At 35.6% G+C, this 20,810-nt stretch overlaps 1 protein-coding gene across 1 annotated transcript in view; it reads left to right on the top strand.

Annotated features, from left to right (window-relative positions):
- LOC148830456 (glutamate receptor 4) overlaps positions 1-20,810 on the top strand; it is an 85,443-nt gene that overhangs the window by 56,056 nt on the left and 8,577 nt on the right. The window contains exons 10-13 of the mRNA XM_088921302.1: positions 5,176-5,382; positions 6,282-6,655; positions 18,785-18,983; positions 19,920-20,167. Of these exons, the coding sequence (XP_088777428.1) occupies positions 5,176-5,382; positions 6,282-6,655; positions 18,785-18,983; positions 19,920-20,167 (1,028 nt within the window). The remainder of the gene's footprint in view (positions 1-5,175; positions 5,383-6,281; positions 6,656-18,784; positions 18,984-19,919; positions 20,168-20,810) is intronic.

Below are 20,810 nucleotides of genomic sequence, written 5' to 3'. Positions count from 1 at the left end.
ATCTGTGCTACTAAGGTACAAGAAGAATGCTGTGCTCACTCTGTATCATGAAGCATTTCTAACACGGTATTTTTCATTTTATTTTTTAACTGAAAAATAGTTTTTCTTAATGGAGATTCTTATGTGTGCATGGAATTCAAAATGTCCCATTTCCTTTTTTATACAAAAAAAATATAACAAGGTAATCGAGAATTATACTTCAGCAGCATCCTCCTCTTTTCAGCCTCTGATGAAGAATCCAATATTAAGAAATTGATCCAGAAAAGGACAGAGTAACCAAGATGCTGGAAAAGTTCCTTTCTAAAGGCTTTCAAGTATTTCAAGTATAATGGTTATTATACACCTCATTTTGTATGGACTGTTGCTGCTTTAAAGACGAACTGGACAATCCATCTCTTTTCCACAAACAAAGTGAGACATTTTACAAGAAGCCCTTCTAAGATTGATGTCTGTGATGAAGACTGGTGACACATCACACTTATAATTTAATCAAAAATATTTTTTCAGGATTCACCTTTGGTTTGGTTATTTCCTGGACAAAACCTCAGACATAATTTGCTTGGACATTGAGTATGCAGTCTCCCCAGAGGCATGTCGTATTTTTCAATCTTTGTACCCTGCCCTGTGGTGAATGGAAATGGTTCTACATTTGAAGTCACATGTTTACCAGACAGGCTACACCATTGTGTTTCCATCACAAATAGCAGTATGGCTATCTAAACTATACTTGTAAGCTTAGAAGTGCTATCATGAACTTACATTCAGACATTGGTTCTATTTTTGAGTGCCCAGGCAATGCTGCATGAGGTAATTCCTGAAGTCAGTTAAAGATGTTATGTGTATGTGCTTGCATCTCTTTCCACTCTCATGAGGTGGAATCACTTGTTGTTGACCTTTTTAAGCACTTATTTTGGTGAGCATAAAATATTTTGTTTGTTTTCTGGCAATGTTATGGGTGTAATGTAGATAACATCACCCTACTGTGCTATAAATTGTGTACAGGGAACAGTTCATTGATGGTTAACAGTATAGTAGTCCTCCATGAGATACAATCCAAAAGCAGTTACATGCAGTACAACTTTGCCCAAAGTCATTCTTTTAGCTCTACAGCTATAGCTCCTCAGTTTGAAGGTTTCTTTTGTGTAGAACAGCCAAGTAAGGCTATTCTGTACCTTGTCTTTTATTTCATGTTCATACTGTGAAGAAATACCTGAAATACTGTAAGCTTGTGTTAAATATCAACCAATAATATTGCATTGCCAAGGACAAGCTAGTGAATGCAGCTTTATCCAAATATAGCAAAATGCATTTGATTGACGGCCAAGATGTCATACAAATGAAATACCTTTTCATTCATGCTTGAGAAATATTCAGCATGTCATGAAGCCAGTGAAGAAATAAAATTGTTTTGTGCCATGTATCCTCTGTGCTGTATTTTTTAATAAAACTTACATAAGAGAATGTAGATGAATTTAAACAAATAGCTTTAAATACCATATGTTTTTCAAATCTTATGCAGCTCCTTTTGGGAAACAATTCCTATACTGATAATACAGAAACACCAAGTCTGTTGTTTTTGTTAAATTAAATTTGTTGCTTAAAACTTTGAGCCAGAACACATACAATATGTTAACAGTAAGGAGTTTGCATGTACATACAGTAGGATTACACATGTCCAGCATTTCTGGATTTTCTGCATGGAAATACCACAGTATTTATTTTTATATAGGAAAGCTTCACAAGTCTTTTGCAAGAGGCTTTGTTAACATGCATATCTGCAGGAAAAAAGACACTGATAGATGTACTGTATAAAAATTCCAGAAAAGGACAAAATGTTTGCAATTGTGTCACAAGTAGAATAGCTAAAGTCTAGAAAATGCATGAGTAATAATAAAAAGTATAATTTCAAAGTATTAACGCATAGATTGTTCAAATTTCATGGTGTAATTGGAGTAATTAGCTTGCCTTATTGCTGTGAGGAATGTCTGTTCTTGGTTTTTTAATCATTAAGACAAAGCCCTAGGATGCAGCAGTAATTATTATGGTCAATAACTCTGTATACTGAGGACGTTGTGCCATACTATTTACACATTCTCAAAATAACATTCTTCAGCAAGAATTACTGTACAGGTTTTGTGTGTTAGCTGGAACTGGAACAATGCCTGGTAATTAACATTGATCATCTCAACTGCAAAGTCAAAAAAGTGCTGTTTCAGAAGATTCAGTACAGCAAAATAAACCTTTTTCATCCTGTTTACCAACAGATAAGCAATAAATCAAATATCAAGAATAATTATACATACCTAAACATATGCTCACAAACATGTAGCCTGATATTACTCAGAACACTTCCTTAATCTCTAAATATACACCTCTTGCAATACCTGTCTTGCTATTTACAGATTAGAATTCTGTCTCCATTTTGCCATTCTTTAACTATTGAAATTTTCTCACACAGTTTTCTAAAACATTTGATGGTTTTCTTGCCACTCATATAATAAAAAGCAGTGTTTACGATCAGATGTACTTGGTTAAAACATATCTGTATATGTACAGAAAATGGAACCGGTTGTGGTGTTTATTTCATTTTAATTTATTGTTTTCAGAAAACATATGACATGATTTTAAAGTCTTCTTTGAATGTTAAGTAATAGCGTCCAATGATGTTTGACAGCTGCATTTACGCAAAGGAAGGGGGCAATCAGAAGTGCTGGTGAAACATACTTCAGAATGTAAAAGGACAATTTTGTATGTATAAGACAATATCCTGTGCCATTTATGATCATACATCTCTGGCTTGCACCCTTGTTTCATGTTACGAATGTAAACCATTTGTTTCAGCAAATCCTGTTACTTCTGTGCTTTGCAGTATGTCCAGCACTTAACCTCCATCTGAGGAACTGTCACTCTTTCAAAGACGTTGTTAGAATTCTACCATGGAGTGCTTGTGCCCAGTATTAAGCACAATTCATCAATATGATATTTGAAGAAATGTAAATGTACAATACTTGAATAATTTCACAAATTCAATTGGCAGGACCAAAAAATAAGCTCCTATATATAATAATGTAAATTTAGTATGTCATAATTACTATATTTAGTATACGATATGGTTTTCATTGAAGTATTACAGCTTTGACATTACAGTTTACCAACGTAATACTTCACTCTTTAATTTGAAGTATTCTGATGACCTTTCTATCTTTTTTTTGTGAATTAGCTTCTTTTTTTTTCTCTGGGATATAAAAGCTTTGTAACAGGTAAAAAATCCTAAAATCCTTGGTAGCACTGACACCTGTATGCCATGGTAAAAAAAAAACATTAGAATTTCATACTCCATAGCCACAACTTAGAAATAGTTAAGCTAGTCCAAGTACAGTAGTTTACTAAATTGTCCTGCATATCGACCATGGTAAATGTCTGAAGCATCTGAAGAAAAACAATTTAAGGTGCTCTCTTATCCAAGATAAATAACCTGCAGTTGTTGGTTAATAGTTAAGATCCACATTCCTTAATTCAGATGATTGTTATTTAATTTGTTTTGTTTAGCATCTGTAATTATTTACAAAATGTAGGACTACAAGTGAACCTTTGTAGAACCTGCAAAGATCTTTTCCAAGGAGTGCCAAGATCTTTTTTTTTTTAATGGTCAGGAGTAATTTTACATATGGAGATTTCTAGACATTTCTATTTTCTTACATCATTCATATTTTAATGCTTTTCTTTGCAAACGTGTCCAAATGATCACCTCCTGTCCCAGCTTTAACTTTATTCAATGTGTAAAATGTTTGTGTGGAAAGAGGGAAATGTGACACATTGTCTAATGTTACAGGCAGTATGATATGATCAGTGATTATGTCCTGGACATTGGTGCAAACCTTTATCATAAAATAGTGAAGTACTTCTTGCGTGTAAAGAAGTACCAATAGTAGCAATATGTCACTGCCCTCTTTCTCTATTATTATTTTACCAGAGAGCACTTTTAAATGTTTTTATAAAATATTTCTATTATATTTAAGAAGGTTGTTACACAGATTGATCATTCTGAAAAATCAGGAAATATCAGCCTGTACAACTGAACAATATTTTAGCAGTCTAACATTTGCTATGTAGGCAAAATGAAAGTGTAGTCAGATTTAACAAAATAATAACTTCATAGTCTGATCATGAAAGCATTGAAGATCCTAGATTCTAAGGAGGTTAAAACAGATTCAAGCAGAGAAATGCTTTTGTCATCTTTAAAGTAACTCATAATTGATTTTGTTTTATTCAGCTCACAATGTGAAATATGATGTATTTTTTAGCTCTGCTTATTGAACATTAATTGAAGAGCTTCAAAGCGGATAAAACATTGATGCTGGTGTTCAGATATTCTGCACTCAATCAAGACCTGAGTGTTCAGTTTGATTTTTCTCACACCAAATCATCTTAACTAATTAATGTGACACTGGGAAAGGGCAGGAGAAAGCAGCTCACCCAATGGCAATGGGTCTCTGCATTGAGAATGGAACTCCTTCGAGACAAATCATTTAAGAACACTGTGCTAAGAATTTGGAAAGCTAGCAAGATGGCAAGCTTTGATGGCAGTTTTCCATTGGGAAACTATGATTGTATCACTAATAGCTAACAACGTTGTGTTGTTTGCATGATCCCACATAGTAAATATCCTTAACTGTAGCCTCAATAAATAGGAGTCATTTTGTTATACATTTTTATAACATATACTTTAAGTAATAGTAAATTGATTCATCCTCTAGCTTTAAAACCCCAGACACTTTCAGATTTAGGCTGAAATGATGTGTTGTAAGTTTTTGAATTTGAGTGACTTTTTTGAAAAAAAAAAGATGCAGAATGGAAATCACTCCACAATTGTTAATTTATGTTTCTTTAGCTTGTTACCTCGAAAAAGATCTTTTTTTCAAATTTATTATTGATAGAAACATTGATTTATTATTGGCAATAACTTCCTAGTGAAGCTTCTGAGACAGGAAAGTAACCTTCTTGATTATATTAGAACTATTTTTTCTATACAATATGGGGACACTCAACCTGCAATATGTCTGTACAAGTTTATTGTATGTTGTGTATTTTCAGCACTGGTTCACATTTTGTCTCTTCTGTAAATGGTAAGGTGTTCATTGGTCAGTTTTATCTCCTTGTCATTTGTTGTTTTAGGAAGGCCCTTATGTCATGCTGAAAAAAAACTGGGAGATGTTTGAAGGGAATGATCAGTATGAAGGCTACTGCGTGGACCTGGCATCAGAGATTGCCAAGCACATTGGCATCAAGTACAAGATATCTATTGTGCCTGATGGGAAATATGGAGCCAGAGACCCAGAAACCAAAATATGGAATGGGATGGTTGGAGAACTGGTGTATGGGGTAAGGAGAAATTCTTGGTATGCATGTCTTTTCATGCATCCTTTCAGCCCATACTCACCCTCACAGCAGCCTCCCTGGTTCATTCCTAATAAGTGAGGGGATTTGTCCCCTTGATCTTACAGCCAAAGCTATAATACCATACACTAAAATATTAAGTATGCAGTCCATTTCTATTGATCATCTGGTCACATAAATTAGAATTTGACCGCCTTACTGAAATGAAAATAGGCACATACTGTACATACTAAATGTATTCCTTGTGGCCTCTGAAGGAATGTCCCTGCAAAACCCCAAAGGAGTAACCTACCTTCTACAGTATAACCATCTTGTATACTGTACTAGTTATTTTGATTTCCAGAAAACTGTGCTTGTAAATCACTAACACAGTCTGTTCCATGGAACTATCAAATTGTAGGACATGTTTTTAGACTTCAGCTCTATCCAATTTCCTTCTTGAGCTATAAGCATTTATCGTTTTGAGTTCCGTAATTGTACCACATATTAAACTTTGCATTAAAGATTTTTTTGCCATAAATTTTCTGAATAAATGCAAAGGCCAAGTATGCTAGGACTTTGAAAAGACAATAAGATGCCATGAGAGGAATCTGAAGGCAGGGATATTTGTAATAAAACCACGTTCATTTTGAAATTGTATGCCTTTGTCAGAGGACCATGTATGGTATATATTTTAATAAGCTACAATTTCCTATACAGTGTACTTTAAAAATTAGTTTTAAGACGTTTCTGTGGTAATATGCAGATAACCTTGTCTCAAGACGGAGCTCTCGCAAACAAGTTAAGGAATTAAATAAGATTATTATTGGCTGCGATACCAGATCGTTCAATTTTATCTTTAAAACGGGAAAAGCATTAATAAGGTTTTGTTGTTTTATCCACAGAAAGCAGAGATCGCCGTTGCACCCCTCACCATCACCTTGGTACGAGAAGAGGTTATTGACTTTTCCAAACCTTTCATGAGCTTGGGGATTTCCATCATGATCAAGAAACCTCAGAAATCAAAACCTGGAGTCTTTTCCTTCTTGGACCCCTTGGCTTATGAAATCTGGATGTGTATAGTCTTTGCCTACATTGGGGTCAGTGTGGTGCTGTTCCTTGTCAGCCGGTTTAGCCCGTACGAATGGCACACTGAAGAACCAGAAGATGGGAATGAAGGGCCGCCAAGCGATCAGCCTCCCAATGAGTTCGGTATTTTTAACAGCCTCTGGTTTTCCCTGGGTGCTTTTATGCAGCAAGGATGCGATATCTCACCAAGGTGGGTCACACAGCTTTTATCTCTTGGCATTTTATGGTCAAAACACGGATGCCATGGTGCATATATGTTACGACCATTTTTCTTTGCGTTCTAAAAATCTAGGAAAGAATCTTTTTCTTGGTAGAGCTTTAAAATAAGTGGCTTGTACAGACATCTATCTCTGAAACAAAAGTAATAGATGGGAGAAATCAAAGTTCAAATAAAGGAAACAAATGTTGATTTGCCAGTCCTTGTGACATTACAAACATTTATCATATCTCTAATAGCTTACCCAAAGGAAAAAATGGAGATCTCTCAACTGTATTTATACAATAATAAGTCATCCTCTTATTTCAAAGCATACCTCTTGTTAAATCTTTAACAGTCATGGTAAGGTTTATCAAACAAATTGTTGCTGATTTGATTTGAAAAGTCTCTCACCGTGTGTATAGTAACTTATATACACCATGCCCAGACTGTAAAATGCATGAGTTAAAGCTGTATTTTCTATCCTGCTTGGAGGACTACCGTGTTTTTGCTGCATATTGCATTTTACGGTCAATGGTTTTGGTGTATATAAATTTTTAATGCACCAAGTGGAAAAATCAAGCTTTATTTTTAGAACATTTGTAAGAAGTTAGCTTTCATAATTAATAACTTCAGAATGCAGCTTAGTAAAAAAAAAAAGCATTACAGGGTATCCAGTAGGGTGTGGAATAAAATTGATCAGAAGTTTCTGAAGAAAAGGACTTTAACTAAGTTGTATGCAAATGGACAGGCTCTTCCATTGTAGTGGTGAAAGACTTTGAGTGCCTTGCGATTCATAACTAAAGAAACAATAGTTTTGTAATGAACAGTAAAAACTACTATGTCTGCACTGTGTCAATAACTACCATTTCTTTTGCGCTATGGAGATATCCATATCCTGTCTGTGAAATTCACTGTTGACCGTCCAAATTGTAGCAATGTTGTTCTGCTTCTTCATGCTTCTTTGTGTAAATCTGTGATGCTTCAATGTAAAATCCTTTGATCTCGTCTCTCTGTTCAATTCATGTCATCATTCTGTAATGTCTTCTATAAAATTGTGTGCAGTCTTGTCTGTTGCTTCTCTGAACTGATGTTTCTCTGGGGCTGAGGTGGCTTGGGTTGAGACTTAAGTAAAGGAGCCATCCAATCATCCCACAGGCAGTAGCTTGTTGTATACATTTACACCTGTCCTACTTCTCAGGTACATAAATAATGCATTCTGTTGTGCGAGAATCTGCCATACCCTTCAGTCATTATGGCTAGGTTTCATTGCTTACTACCAAATCGATGTTAGACGTCGTTCTGTAACATGCTTTCACCATTTTGGTAACATGCATGTCCTGTTAGAGGTCTAACTTCTGAATTCTTTGAAAAGGAGAATATATTTTCCAGCCACCCAGATAAAATGGGCATTCATGAGAAAGAACAAGAAGCACTCAGAAGCAAAAATCAGCCACCCAGGACTTAAAGGTACCAAGAATGCAATCAAAATAATAGTGCCATTACATCATGTCTATAGCATCACAAAGGCTATAGAGGAGCTATAATTTTGATTTAATCCAAGTAGAAGTTTGAATTTAGGATTTCTATGTGCACAGATCATACCTGTAAAAAATAAAGTTTAATGTCAAATTCAGTTTTGTAAGTAGGTTCTGTAAATCCTGTCCTATTTACTGAGAAATTGGCTATTATCACAAATATTTAACCCTTAATCTTCCAATTAAAATGCCTGACATCTGACCTGCTTTGTCGTTCTGTTAATAAAATATAATTGTCTTTGACATGCCTTTACTTACAGAAAAATTATCTAGGCCACTATCAAATGATCTCTTTCGATTTTTTTTCTGTCCTGCATTTTTTGCTGTATTAACAAGACATGCTTTATGATAACAGCTTGAATATTTTGTGTTGATTTGTATTGGTGATTTCTCAGTATATATACGACAGAAATTTGCATTATCTACAGCATGGGTTTACTGCAGCTATAATTAACTGTATCTTCTTTATGTATGGTCTTGTCAATATTCAGTATACACTGTAGGTTCCCATCTGTCAGTAACTCTTCTCCTTTTAATATAAGGTACCATTTTTTACTGATGCATGAGTCTTTACAAGATTCATAATATTTGTTTCTGTTTTCTATTACTTTTAGATATTAAGGTGCCTCAATATTGCAATGTCTTAAAGACATTCTGAGTTGCACGTGTACCAACATTGTGACTATCATATCATTGGTATAACAGTTTTTGTTCCTGGGCTTTAATTTTATTGAGACTCAGATTAAGTCAAGTCCCTTCCACAAAAAGATTAAAATCTTTCATTTTTCTGTCCCTCTTTAGATTATTTATTTAGCTTTTACATAATGTGAGCTGTTTTTTTGTCTTTCTGGGTCATATAAAAGAAATAATTTAGGTGAGTTCAACTTACTGTAGTTTATTCAAAGCAGGATACATCTCTGACCAAGCAAGGTGAATGACCAAGGGAAAATGATGACACAACTAAGAAATGGGAAAAGAAGAAAAATGTGATTTTTTATTTTTATGACTTTTTTGCCAGAATTAATAGATTTTAATAAATAGTTAATGTAATTGTTTGCCTTGAACATTGCATTAAATTTATGGACTAACTCTGTAAAAAGCATTAAAGTGCCTTGAATCAGAGTTATAGCCTGAACAAAACTCTTTCAGCAGCTTATAACCAATGTCTCTCAAGGCAGGAGTTTTAAACATGCTGTAGAGTACTGAAATGTGACGGCTCAATTTTCTTAGCCCAGAACTGCACACTGCCCAGATGTTAATTCTGTAATGGAAATACCAGAGGTTATTTTCCACTTGTGATATGCAACCTGAGTACCATTCAACACTTTGTTGGATTGGCTGGTTTGTTTGTTTTTTTCCCCTCTAACATTAAAATCCTTTTCATTTGAAAAGCTGAGTTCAATAACTCGCTTTTAGAGAAAAGGTTTGTGGTGACTGTATTTCTAGATTTAAGGGTAAGGTATAATATGGCTGGGAAAATGCCATTGTGATTGAGCAATGTTACTGTTATCTACAGCTCATTTCAGGAGGGAGATTACAGCACATAATTTGAGTGACTGTGAGTATTGAGATATTTTGACAGCTGCCGGGCACCAGTTTGCTCTTATTAGAAACAGAAGTTTCTTGCTTGGTGCGTCTTTGAAAATGCAGGAGACAGTTTTCGTGCTAAGGGTTACCTCTTTTCTAGTTTCTGTTCTAATGCGGAGGCTTTGTTTCTTTAATTCAGAAGGGATTCAGAGGTCTTTGGGAAATTAATTGCTTTTTACAGTTCTGTTCATACCCTGCTAGCATTATACAGTAGTACAGTATGTGCCTTTATATGTTTCACTGAGTCACAGCCAATTTGCACTAGTGTTAGGTTTCCTCATTGGTGCCTTTTATAATTAGCACTGTAGGAACAGAATTCTGTGTGAACTCTTAATTCTTTAGATGACAGGAACAGGACTGAAAAGTGATTTCCAAATTACTGAGTTCAAATTGAAGTTGAATTACAGAGTTCAAATTTGTTCAGATAGCAGCATGCTGAAAGTGGGAACATAGAGGCCTGTCCTGTTTTAAAAGTCCTGTTTTAAAAGACTATTGCCCATTTTTCAAATTGAAATTCGGAGGAGTCATTGGTTTTACTCTTGCATTACGTAAACTCAAATCAGTGAATCATTTCCATTCGGTCGAGGATCATTAATTAGCAGGAGATTATTGGCTTTGTGGGGAGTGTGTTTCCATCTCTGGGCATGAATGCACCATGCTATCCAGCCATAAACAAGGAGCAACATGTTCCTGACTTTGTTTTCTTTCTTAATTATTAACTTTACTTTTCAGAAATATTTATTTCTCACAACACACCAAAAGTAAAGTGATTAATTAGTTACATAAAATACAGTTGCAATATTTCAGATCAATTGTTACTGCAGGTATTTTATTAGTGTTTAAGTTCTTCCTGCAGAACAAAATACAGTTTATTTCTGGGGTAATTTACTGTAGTAGATCTAGCCCTCATAATCAGTGGTGTTGTTTGTAGATTGCCTAGAGAGAGTAAAGCAATGCAGGAGTTCATTGTGATGTGAAATTAAAATATTTTGGTTAACTGCAGGTTAATTACTTTATAGTCTAGTTCTGGGGTTTGCTACTGCACCCCTCGACGGGATAGGATACCTTCCAGCAATTATACCACTTTGTAAAGCGATTAATAGTATTAGGACTTACAGGATCTGCTACAGTACATCATTATGTCTCCTTGGTAACCAGGAATTGGGAAGAGGATGACAAATGGAGATGTTAGTTAAACTGCTGACAAGCCGTGAAGTGGTTCTCTTCACTAAAAGAAATATTGGGGAACAAATACGGATTTACTGTTTTAAAATTAGATCATAGGTTTTCTCTACCTTTTACAGAATATAATGAGTTTTTAGTTTTCTGAAAATTTGCACTAAATCTTAAATTTTGCGGTATCGAATGCCATCTCAAAAGGGGCTGAGTGGTTTAAACATGTGGTGAGTAATGGGCTGAGTACCACTTTGTTTTCAGTGTTGTTCTTAAGTCCCTGAGTTACAGATGCTGAAAGGCAAGAACTTATTACATCTCTTAAACACATAATATTCCAAATTCTACTGAACAAGGTGGTTTCTGAAATGCTGCTTATATATATTACAAGTATTATATATATTTCTAAGAAGATGCACTGCTTTAGACATCTAAGACACCATAAGGAAGTACAATATAGTATGTGTACAGTATGAACCCATTCATAATCACCTATTTATTCAAAGCCTCCACTCTAGTTTTTTCACTATTAAACAACTTTGATTTATTAATATAAGTTAGTGTTAGAAAAAGCCAAGGCTGTCATTTAGCAATCTTAAATGTCCTGATCAAAATCTTCATAAACAGGATCACAACATATTGGAGTAAAATATACACAAGAATCCAACATCAAGTGTTGTAGGAGCTAATTTGTCACATTTACCATTGAAATCTAATTGACTGCTCATGATCATCATTAGTTCCTCTCTACACATCTCTTAAGCACTTTAGGGCTGTTCTTTGTACTACAAAATACTGATCTAGCAGGGTTAACTTTTATCTTAAAATAAAACGGCAACATTTTTAGTAGGAATTGTCATAGAATTAGGTTTCTGTATGAGGAAACAAAAATACAATGAAAAGATCAAAACAATGCAAACTACAGTACGTTTCTTGCACATCAGTGTAGATCTCTGTTTTGAGTGAACATGTATTGCTTCCTTATACTATACATTGGATCTCAAATACATGTTCAAAATGCATGCTTTCAGCTCCATTAAAATATTCTGCAAAAGCTTTACCTTTCAGTACTTTAGTGATGCGATGTTTAGGCTTTAAAATGTAATACAGTAGATGCTATAGATTTGGTTGAACTGGACTGTATGACAACACCATTGTGGTGACAACTGGTAAAAGATGTTATTACTAACTGCAAATTCAAGATAGATGTAATACAATACATAGCCTTTGTTGATTTGTGGTACTAAAGCAGGTGCCACGTAAACTCTTGGCACTGTAGTATGCAGAAGAAATGCTGTGTGTGTTCTATTGCCAAAGTGACCTTGAATTACAATAATATTGACTCCCTTATTGTGGTTTTCCCCTCAATATCAATGATGGCCTCGACTCCCTTCAGACCTAGAGTACAAGCTCTCTTTTATTAGATGCAAATTTGAAATCAATTCTAATTGTTGTATTATTCATGGCTATGCAAGACAGAGAAGGAACAATTCCAGTAATGCTTTATCAGATTTTATGAATCTGTTGGCTAACATATTTCATTTTTAAAATGTATGACCTCTTTCAGACATTAATTCCATATCGTTATCCCTGATGTCCAAAAGAGACAGTGTACAAAATATTCTCCCAGCCTTAATAAAAAAAAAAAATACAAGATTATTTCATATAATATTTTTGTTTCAGATCTGGAAAAGGGACTTTTTATTATTCGGTTTCCTAGCAGAGCATTAATGATAATATTGTTCCTTAGCCACTAATCACATGAAAATGAAAGTTTAAAATTACCCCAGGATGAATCAGCGCTTGAATATGGTTTTACCCACATGCATGGCAAAATTGATTTCCAGGTATCAAATTCTTAAACAGAGCAATTTGAATACATGCTTTCAATGACAAAGCCCTGTGGCTTTGCACTTGATATCAAGTCTGACCTGCTCGTTAATTTGTGTTTCAAGGTCAGAAATGAGTAAGACTGCTGTTATTCTTTCACTTTCTGAGAGATGAAACACTTCTACAGGTCAAATCCAGAGAGCACAGTCCCTCTGTGCCATCATGTAGCAAATCTAAACAACCTTCCTGTATTTCAAACCAAACATGAAAGACTTTGATATAATGAGGAAACCTCTTTCCACTTCAAATGATAGGAATTTGATACCAGGTATTTAAGAAGGCAGTTCACTTTTTTTTAAATGAGAGACCTTTACTTCCCCTGACAGCAATATACAGTATTAGACTGTTATCATTGTGGCATTCAAAATTTCCATGACAATGATTAAATTCACCATTGGGCCACTTTCACGGTGGAAGCTGTAATCTACTAACATCATCATTTCTCGTGGCCTGAAAGAATGCAGTGACATTTGAAACAGCTGCAGAAGGTCTGTGTGGCAAAATAATAGTGGTTTTGCAGTAAATTGCACCCTCTGCATGAGGGTTCATTCTCCCCATAAGGTGTGGGAAAAGGAAAGGGATAACTTCAAAATGAGGAGGTTTGTTTCAAGGCCACCCATCTGTAGGGTTTTGTGTCATTCAGTCTGCGTCTTTCTAAATCATCCTTCCCATTAAAATAATCCAACTGGGAAAATTGGAACTAACAGAATTAGATTAATCAGTATCCACTGTGTCAATTTCAAGTTGGTTTGTTTCATATAAACAGGACATCTCCCTGAAGATTTGGCACGAAAGAAATATAAAGTGAAGAAAAATTGTAAATAATATTGCCAAAATCCTCCAGACTTTGTCTATTAAGCTAAAAATCTACTAAACAAACAAAATTCTACTTTTTGGTCTTTTGTATTGCTAGGGCAGAACTCTCTATTGTTATTCAGCTCTCTGAAGTGCGGAAACTCTGTTCATTAAAATTATATAACAAGAACAAACCATTGGATGCAAAGGAACAAGTAATAGGTTTATTCCATGCTGAAAAAAAGAAGAAAGAGAACACAACGTTTTGGCCGTGGAGCCTTCTTCAGGTGTCCGACATCTGTAAAGGAATAGAAGGTGGTTAGAAAGCCTGGTCTTGGAACAGATAGCTGTGAAGAGACAGAATGCTGGTTTAATGAGAGAAGCAGGCAAGTGGCCCAGGGAGGAAGAGAAGGTATGACGAAGAGATCTAGAAAAAGATTTGGAGGAAGGCATAGTGGGTCGCAGCAGGTGTAGGCTGTAGTAGTTCTGGTGTGACACCTGAAGAAGACTCCACGGCCTAAACGTTGTGTTCTCTTTCTTCTTTTTTTCAGCGTGGAATAAACCTATTACTTGTTCCTTTGCAGCCTACGCATGCTGACGCAGCTACCCACCTGAACTACTACAAACCATTGGATATTGCCTATTTGTGTGCACCTTCCAGCCAAGTTGCACACTGATTAAATAAAGAATATTAATTTGCATAGTAATAGTCCATAGCACTCCCACTCCCAATACCATGAACAAGCTGACTCTGGGTTTATCAGTATGCTTTCAGTTTAGAGTGCACTGTTTTAAAATGTTTCTGCAAAGAGAAAAAATGCTTTTATTATCTTGAGGACTTGAACTGAGCTGTACCCCCAATTTGTAATTGTATATTTCATTACTTCAAGATCAAATGGAAAACCTGAGCCCCATTTAACACAGTATTGTTATTTGTTGTTGTTGTTGTTGTTGTTGTTAATAATAATAATAGCCTTCCTTCTGAAATTTAGTCAGAATATTTTGTTTAAAGTTTTCAAGAAACTTATACCACTGTGAAAGAAGAGACACACAAGCTTAAAAATGAATTATACATTGAAAGCTGAACTGAAAGGATAGGCCTTTCAGAGGGTATTAAAAATTATCAGTAATCACAAAGTCTCTAATGGATCAGTGCTATGAGGTCCACAGACATTGTTCTTCCAAAGAGAAGGCTCTGTTGTCCATTATGTGGAATTTTGTCTTTGTCTGAATCAGCAGATCACAGATAAGAGCTGAATTATACTCATGGAATTAATCATTAGGATAAACTGGAGCTAAGCCATTGTCTTATATGTGAGCTTTCACAGGAAGACAATGCAATTTGAATTGGATGGGAGTTGTGCAGTTTAGTTTTAGATGGGCACATGAGCCACCGAATTCTGAGCATAATGTACTGTTCCTAACTGACAGATATACTGTAGAACCTGACTTTGCTGATTGCAACACCCCTCAGGGGCAGAGGCAGATACATACTGTAGGTTACGCATGGTCCTTAAAGTTTTCCAGGCTCAGCTAGTTCTCAGAAATGGCAATTTTCTGAAAGAGAGAAATGAAAAAAAAACTTAAGCATTCTCTTCAGGAGAATGCTTCTGTTGGCAGCTTATGACAAGTTCTTTGGTGATATGGTCTCTATGACCAGTTTAGAAGTTAAAATGTTATTTGCTTTCCAAGGCGGTGCAGAATACCCATGATGGCTGATGTTTTCTGGTGTGATATGACAGCTGTCAAGTGTCCAAACCTTTGGTGCAGTACATAGATGCCCCAGCAATCAGCCGTCTTCTGGCCTTACTTAGAGGATAGAGGCTTGAGAAATGTCTAGGATTTTTTTTATTTACGGGGTGAATTATGAATTCTACAGTACGTTCTTTGCCATAACAGTGAGAAATGCTGGAATCACAATACAGTAGGAGTGTATGTGCGTTTCAGTGACAGCTGGAAAAAAAAAGACAGAACTCAACAGACTTTTCCCAAGGTTACAGAGAGCTGTAAGTATGAAAACAATTCCAGTCTTCTGTTTCTAAGTCATGGCTTCAAATGCAGATAATTACCAAATAAACATTTTACTGGCTCAGATAAAAGTTGAAGAGCAGTCGTTACATACTGGAGCAAGAAAAGTGAAGACCGTGCCTTGGTAGTATGCTCTCTGCCATCAGGCAAGCCAATTAAAAACCCCAAAGGCAGAATAAATATTATTGAGACCAAATATATCAACTGGTTTTTATTGAATAAATTCCAACTGTTACAAACATTTAATTAATTGTATGTGTTTCTCTTCATGGAGTTCTATTAAGGTCATATTAAAATAGACAGACTGTTATTCAAGATAGCAGGTTTACAGTATGTCTCAATATTTAGAGATACCCAAGTAACATGAATATGAGCATACATTTTTATGCTTAACTGTGAAGATCTGCCTTGCCACCTATTTGGTGTCAATGTGACATGGAATTCTCTGACCTTAAAGAACATAATAAATCCCTACACAATATTGAATAATTTCAACAAAGTTTTTTGTTTATGTCAGATTGTCCATACAATACTGATTGACTATTTTCACAGAGAAATGAAAGATTGCAGTGATAGATGTGTTAGTTCATCTATTCATAATCAGCAAAGGCTGAGGAACCCTCAAAATAATGGTAAACCTGGCGGACACATTACTGCATAAAAAAATACTGCATCTTTTTGTAAAGGCTTTGAGCTGAGATCTGGAGATCTGGAGAATCGTGCTTACTGCTGCAGGTATGATAATTTTATGTTACTCAGATTATGTCTTTCTATCGTGACCATTAATGGGAATTTATATTAATGCATATCTCTTTAAATTTGTCTGTTAAGAAGGACGGGTTTCTTCTAGGACAGGTGAATCTAGTGAATTTTTGTAAGGAGCCACGAACCTGTTCACAAAGTAACCTAAGCCATCTGGATTCTGCAGACACAGTCCAGTGAGCTGGAGCATACTCCTTGCTTGGTTTTAACAGCCTCTTTGATTTCCCTCTCCCACAAGAAATGAAACACTTTCCACTACACTGGCTATTCTCCCTCATTTGTTTCAAAATAGTAGTTTTATAGCTAAAATAGAGAACTGTCATGATCCATTTAAGGAGAATACATATATATGTATATAAGTCTTGCTCTTCAGAGTATAACATATTTATACATTTATACTGTACATATTATATATGTACAGTATTTAGCTTAATAATCATGTGGATCATTATAATTCTTCTTTAGTCAAGTGACAAGTGGCTTGGTCTTCCCTGTATGGATTTATATTCATTTGATTGTGCCATGGATATTTTTGTTTCTTCCTGTTTAAGTCATTAGATAAGTTAAAGTGTGGCTTTAAGTTAAAGTCTGTGATATTCAGTGTTAACAAATATTAGTTATCGAGTTCGTATCATCTTTTGGACTGTCGCTTCAACATGTTTTAAAGTAGATTTCAGTATTACACTTTAAAAAGACACTGCAAAGTGTCTGAAGAAACCACAATGTTCCCCCAAGTTCATGTTTATGTGATGTACTGTGGCAATTTGAATTGGAGTACAATAGTATAACTCTACAGCATGTTATAATTCACCTGATCAGGTGAAATATTACACTGCAAGAAGAAAGAGATGGGACAGGATTTGTCAGGAGTTTCGCATTTGTTGTCATTCAATCATTGTTTTCAATTAACAATGATTAACAAACAATTAAGTTACTTTCTGTTGCTATTTCCTTATACATGCCCTCATTTTTAAAAGATGATTTTGGCAAAGAAGTTAATATTAATGTGCCTGCCAGTCTCTCAGGCTGTAACAGAGAAGTTCCTTTACTGAACGAGAATACGTCACGTGTTCCACATGATCTGAACCACGCTCATCTCTTTCTTCAGAGATATTAAGCATTTTAAAATAAAATTAATGTCACCCTATTCATGGATTCAAATCAAAGGACTTATTATTTTCTTTGTATCACCACTGAAGAGAATAGTCACAGAGTTCCTGGATCTTCATGTTCCCCTGACTCAAAGGTTCTGTTCTTAACATCACCAACAAAGGTGTTAAGTTACACAACGGTCTACCTACTGCACAAACAAATACGGGTAATGTGTGCAATGATATTGCCGGACATTGTTTTTTGTGAATGAATGTAAAGTTGCCAATCATTTTTTCTGAATGTCAAGTTGTTAACTTCTTTAAAAACAAAGGGTACACACCACAGATTTTGTGTTTCTTATTTGTTCACTTGGGGGCGAGCATTATCTGGTTCCTGTTCAGAACTGAAGGTTTTTTTGCTGAAACCAAATTAAAAGACAACAAACAAATGGGGCTCATCCTGTTGTTCCTGGCCTGTGCTTATTCATCTTATACAAAGGAACTGACCACCCAAGCCAAGTTCAAACGCTGTGAGCCTTATTAATGCTCAACAGGTAATTTTTTTTTTTTCATGAGTTCTTAGAATAATTCTCAGCGGTCTCAGTGGTGACTCATATCTTTTCCAAGAAAGAGCTTGTGGTATTTGAGTTTTTATTGCTTCCCATCCATCTGAGACTCGTATAATAGAACATTGATTTAAAGGTAGCGCACAAATAAGCAATTCCAGCTTCAAATAAATGCATGCACGAGTATGTTTAACAGTCCCAATTAGCACTTTTCTTAGACTAAGGTAAACCTTTATGAGGTAGTCCAAGATAAACAATCAATCAGTCTGTGAAATGAGCACACAGATGTGGAAGGGGAACATGCAATGTGAATGTGGGAAATGCACCATTCACAGACATTTTAATTAAATTCTGCTTTTATTGAAATTATACCAATATTCTTTTGTCATTATGAACATTTTTCGTAGAAAAGCCTTTAAAGATCAATTATTCTCGTGACTCTCATTCGTGCATATTGAGGAAACAAACAAGCACCCAGCTTTGACGTCCACAGTGGGGAAAAGCCTTTTTACTTCTTTCTCCGTGGTCTAAAGTCTTTTACTCCTTTATCTCTTTAAGAGTGGGTTCATTGTTTGTGTTTCATTCTGTTTCCTTTGTTTTTTTCCGTCTTTTTCGTTCCACACAGCAGATGCAAGAACTCAGCCTTTTCTTTTTTTTCCTCCCCCTCCCCCCCCCCCCCCCCGCTACATTTAGGTCTCTCTCAGGTCGCATCGTTGGAGGTGTGTGGTGGTTCTTCACATTGATTATTATTTCCTCTTATACGGCTAACCTTGCTGCCTTCCTTACCGTTGAGAGAATGGTCTCTCCCATTGAGAGTGCGGAGGACCTTGCCAAGCAGACTGAGATTGCTTATGGAACACTGGATTCTGGATCAACTAAAGAGTTTTTTAGAGTAAGTACAGTTCCTGTGCACTGGTAGACATGTACCTCTTCCACGTTGCCCAGTAGAAACCACCTTGGGTGTCAGAAAATATCAGCACAGTCCACCAGGTATCTCTGGCTCTGAGTAGTTTCCTGTCTGCTGTTATGCATTTAATGTTTCTGCTTCTTCCACTGAAATGAATACAGTTCTGCCAGGAGTTTGTTAAAACCCAGCGAGTTTTAAAACCTGAAAGTGGTATAAAAGTAATATTTTATGTTTAGGAACTACGCTTCTGGTCCTGCCATCTTTGTTTGCTGAGTAAAAGAAACTACTTTATGGTTTTTATCTTAACAGTGATGGTAGAACAGCTTTCGTATCCAACAATGTCTAGTTTTAATGTAGAGTAGGATTAAAAAATACATTTCAAATTCAAAGTTATTAAAAAAAGGTCATCAGCTGCATATTCATAATATATATCACATGTATTTTCCATGCTAAAAACTACATTCCAAAGGCCTCTTATCCAAGAAATTCAATTACTCCAGTTATATTTATGAAAGCCATCACATTTCAATGTGTGTGTGATATCTCTAAGCTATGAAGCAGAAGGACTTTGCAAGGATTAAATAACTATACCCTGTTTTTCCAATCTAGTCCTCTTTAGTCCAATTTTGAATTCATTTCGCAATGAGTTCTGGAGAGTTACTGGGTTTTATTTTTGTGCAGTGGTTTTTCAGCTCAGGATCACCTGAGATTTCGACTGGCTCCTATTTTCATTCAATGTAATATATAGACGAAGTGCTCCTGATGTTAAAAAAAAAATGGCCAAAAGAAAATAATAAAAAGTAATGTTGATAGGAGCAACACGGACAGTAGTGTTAAAATGAGGTTTTGCTGGGGCTGAGCACAAAGACGGGTTTTGTGGCATGGATAAAGATAAAATCATATGCTTTTTTTTTCCTGCAGAGATCAAAAATAGCAGTATATGAAAAGATGTGGACTTACATGAAATCAGCAGAACCATCAGTTTTTACCAAAACCACAGCAGAGGGAGTTGCGCGTGTGCGGAAGTCCAAGGGAAAGTTTGCTTTCCTATTGGAATCGACCATGAATGAATATATCGAACAGAGGAAACCCTGCGACACCATGAAAGTGGGAGGCAACCTGGATTCCAAAGGCTATGGAGTGGCTACACCCAAGGGTTCTCAATTAAGGTAGGTGGAATAGTATAACAATATATCACATGTTGTTATAGTGTTCCACCTTCCCTGATGTGCCTTTTACTGCTCTTTTGTGTTGTGAGTTTTAAAACATGGTATGTGCCTTGTTTATTACTTCTTTTAGATTCACAGAAAGCAGGTAACCATCTTTTCACTAAAATGAATTATAAACATCAAAAATTGCGTTCTGCATTGAGTATCTCATGGCCTTGTAAAAAAACAGCATAGTGTAACACTGCAAGATGTGTTTTCTGACAAATTAGGTCTTATTTCCTCGGCAATTTACAGACATCAAGGAGTGGCGTCTAAAGGTTGTTTGTTTTTTTTTTAATGAGCATAGAAATCTGAAATAAAAGCGGTAAATCTCATCTAAAATAGATGAAAAAAGGAATAAAAGTGGGGACAAAGTGCTTTGGAGGCTGACATTCTGTATCTAGTGGTCATTTCAGCATCTGTCTGGCACATTTTAGCTTCCCTTTACCTCCCATGAGTAGCATTTTTAGAGTTTCCTACATTTTCTACTGGAGTTTTTTGCACAGTGATGATGTTACAACCAAATAATGTAGTCTCTTAACTTGCCAATCAAGTTAGAAAATAGAGATTATACATGTCTTTCCTTAAAATTCCTTAAAACTCT

Source organism: Atractosteus spatula, chromosome 7 (assembly GCF_055471065.1).
Source record: "Atractosteus spatula isolate fAtrSpa1 chromosome 7, fAtrSpa1.hap1, whole genome shotgun sequence".
Lineage (NCBI taxonomy): Eukaryota > Metazoa > Chordata > Actinopteri > Semionotiformes > Lepisosteidae > Atractosteus > Atractosteus spatula.
This window is presented reverse-complemented; position numbering and strand designations above follow the sequence as displayed.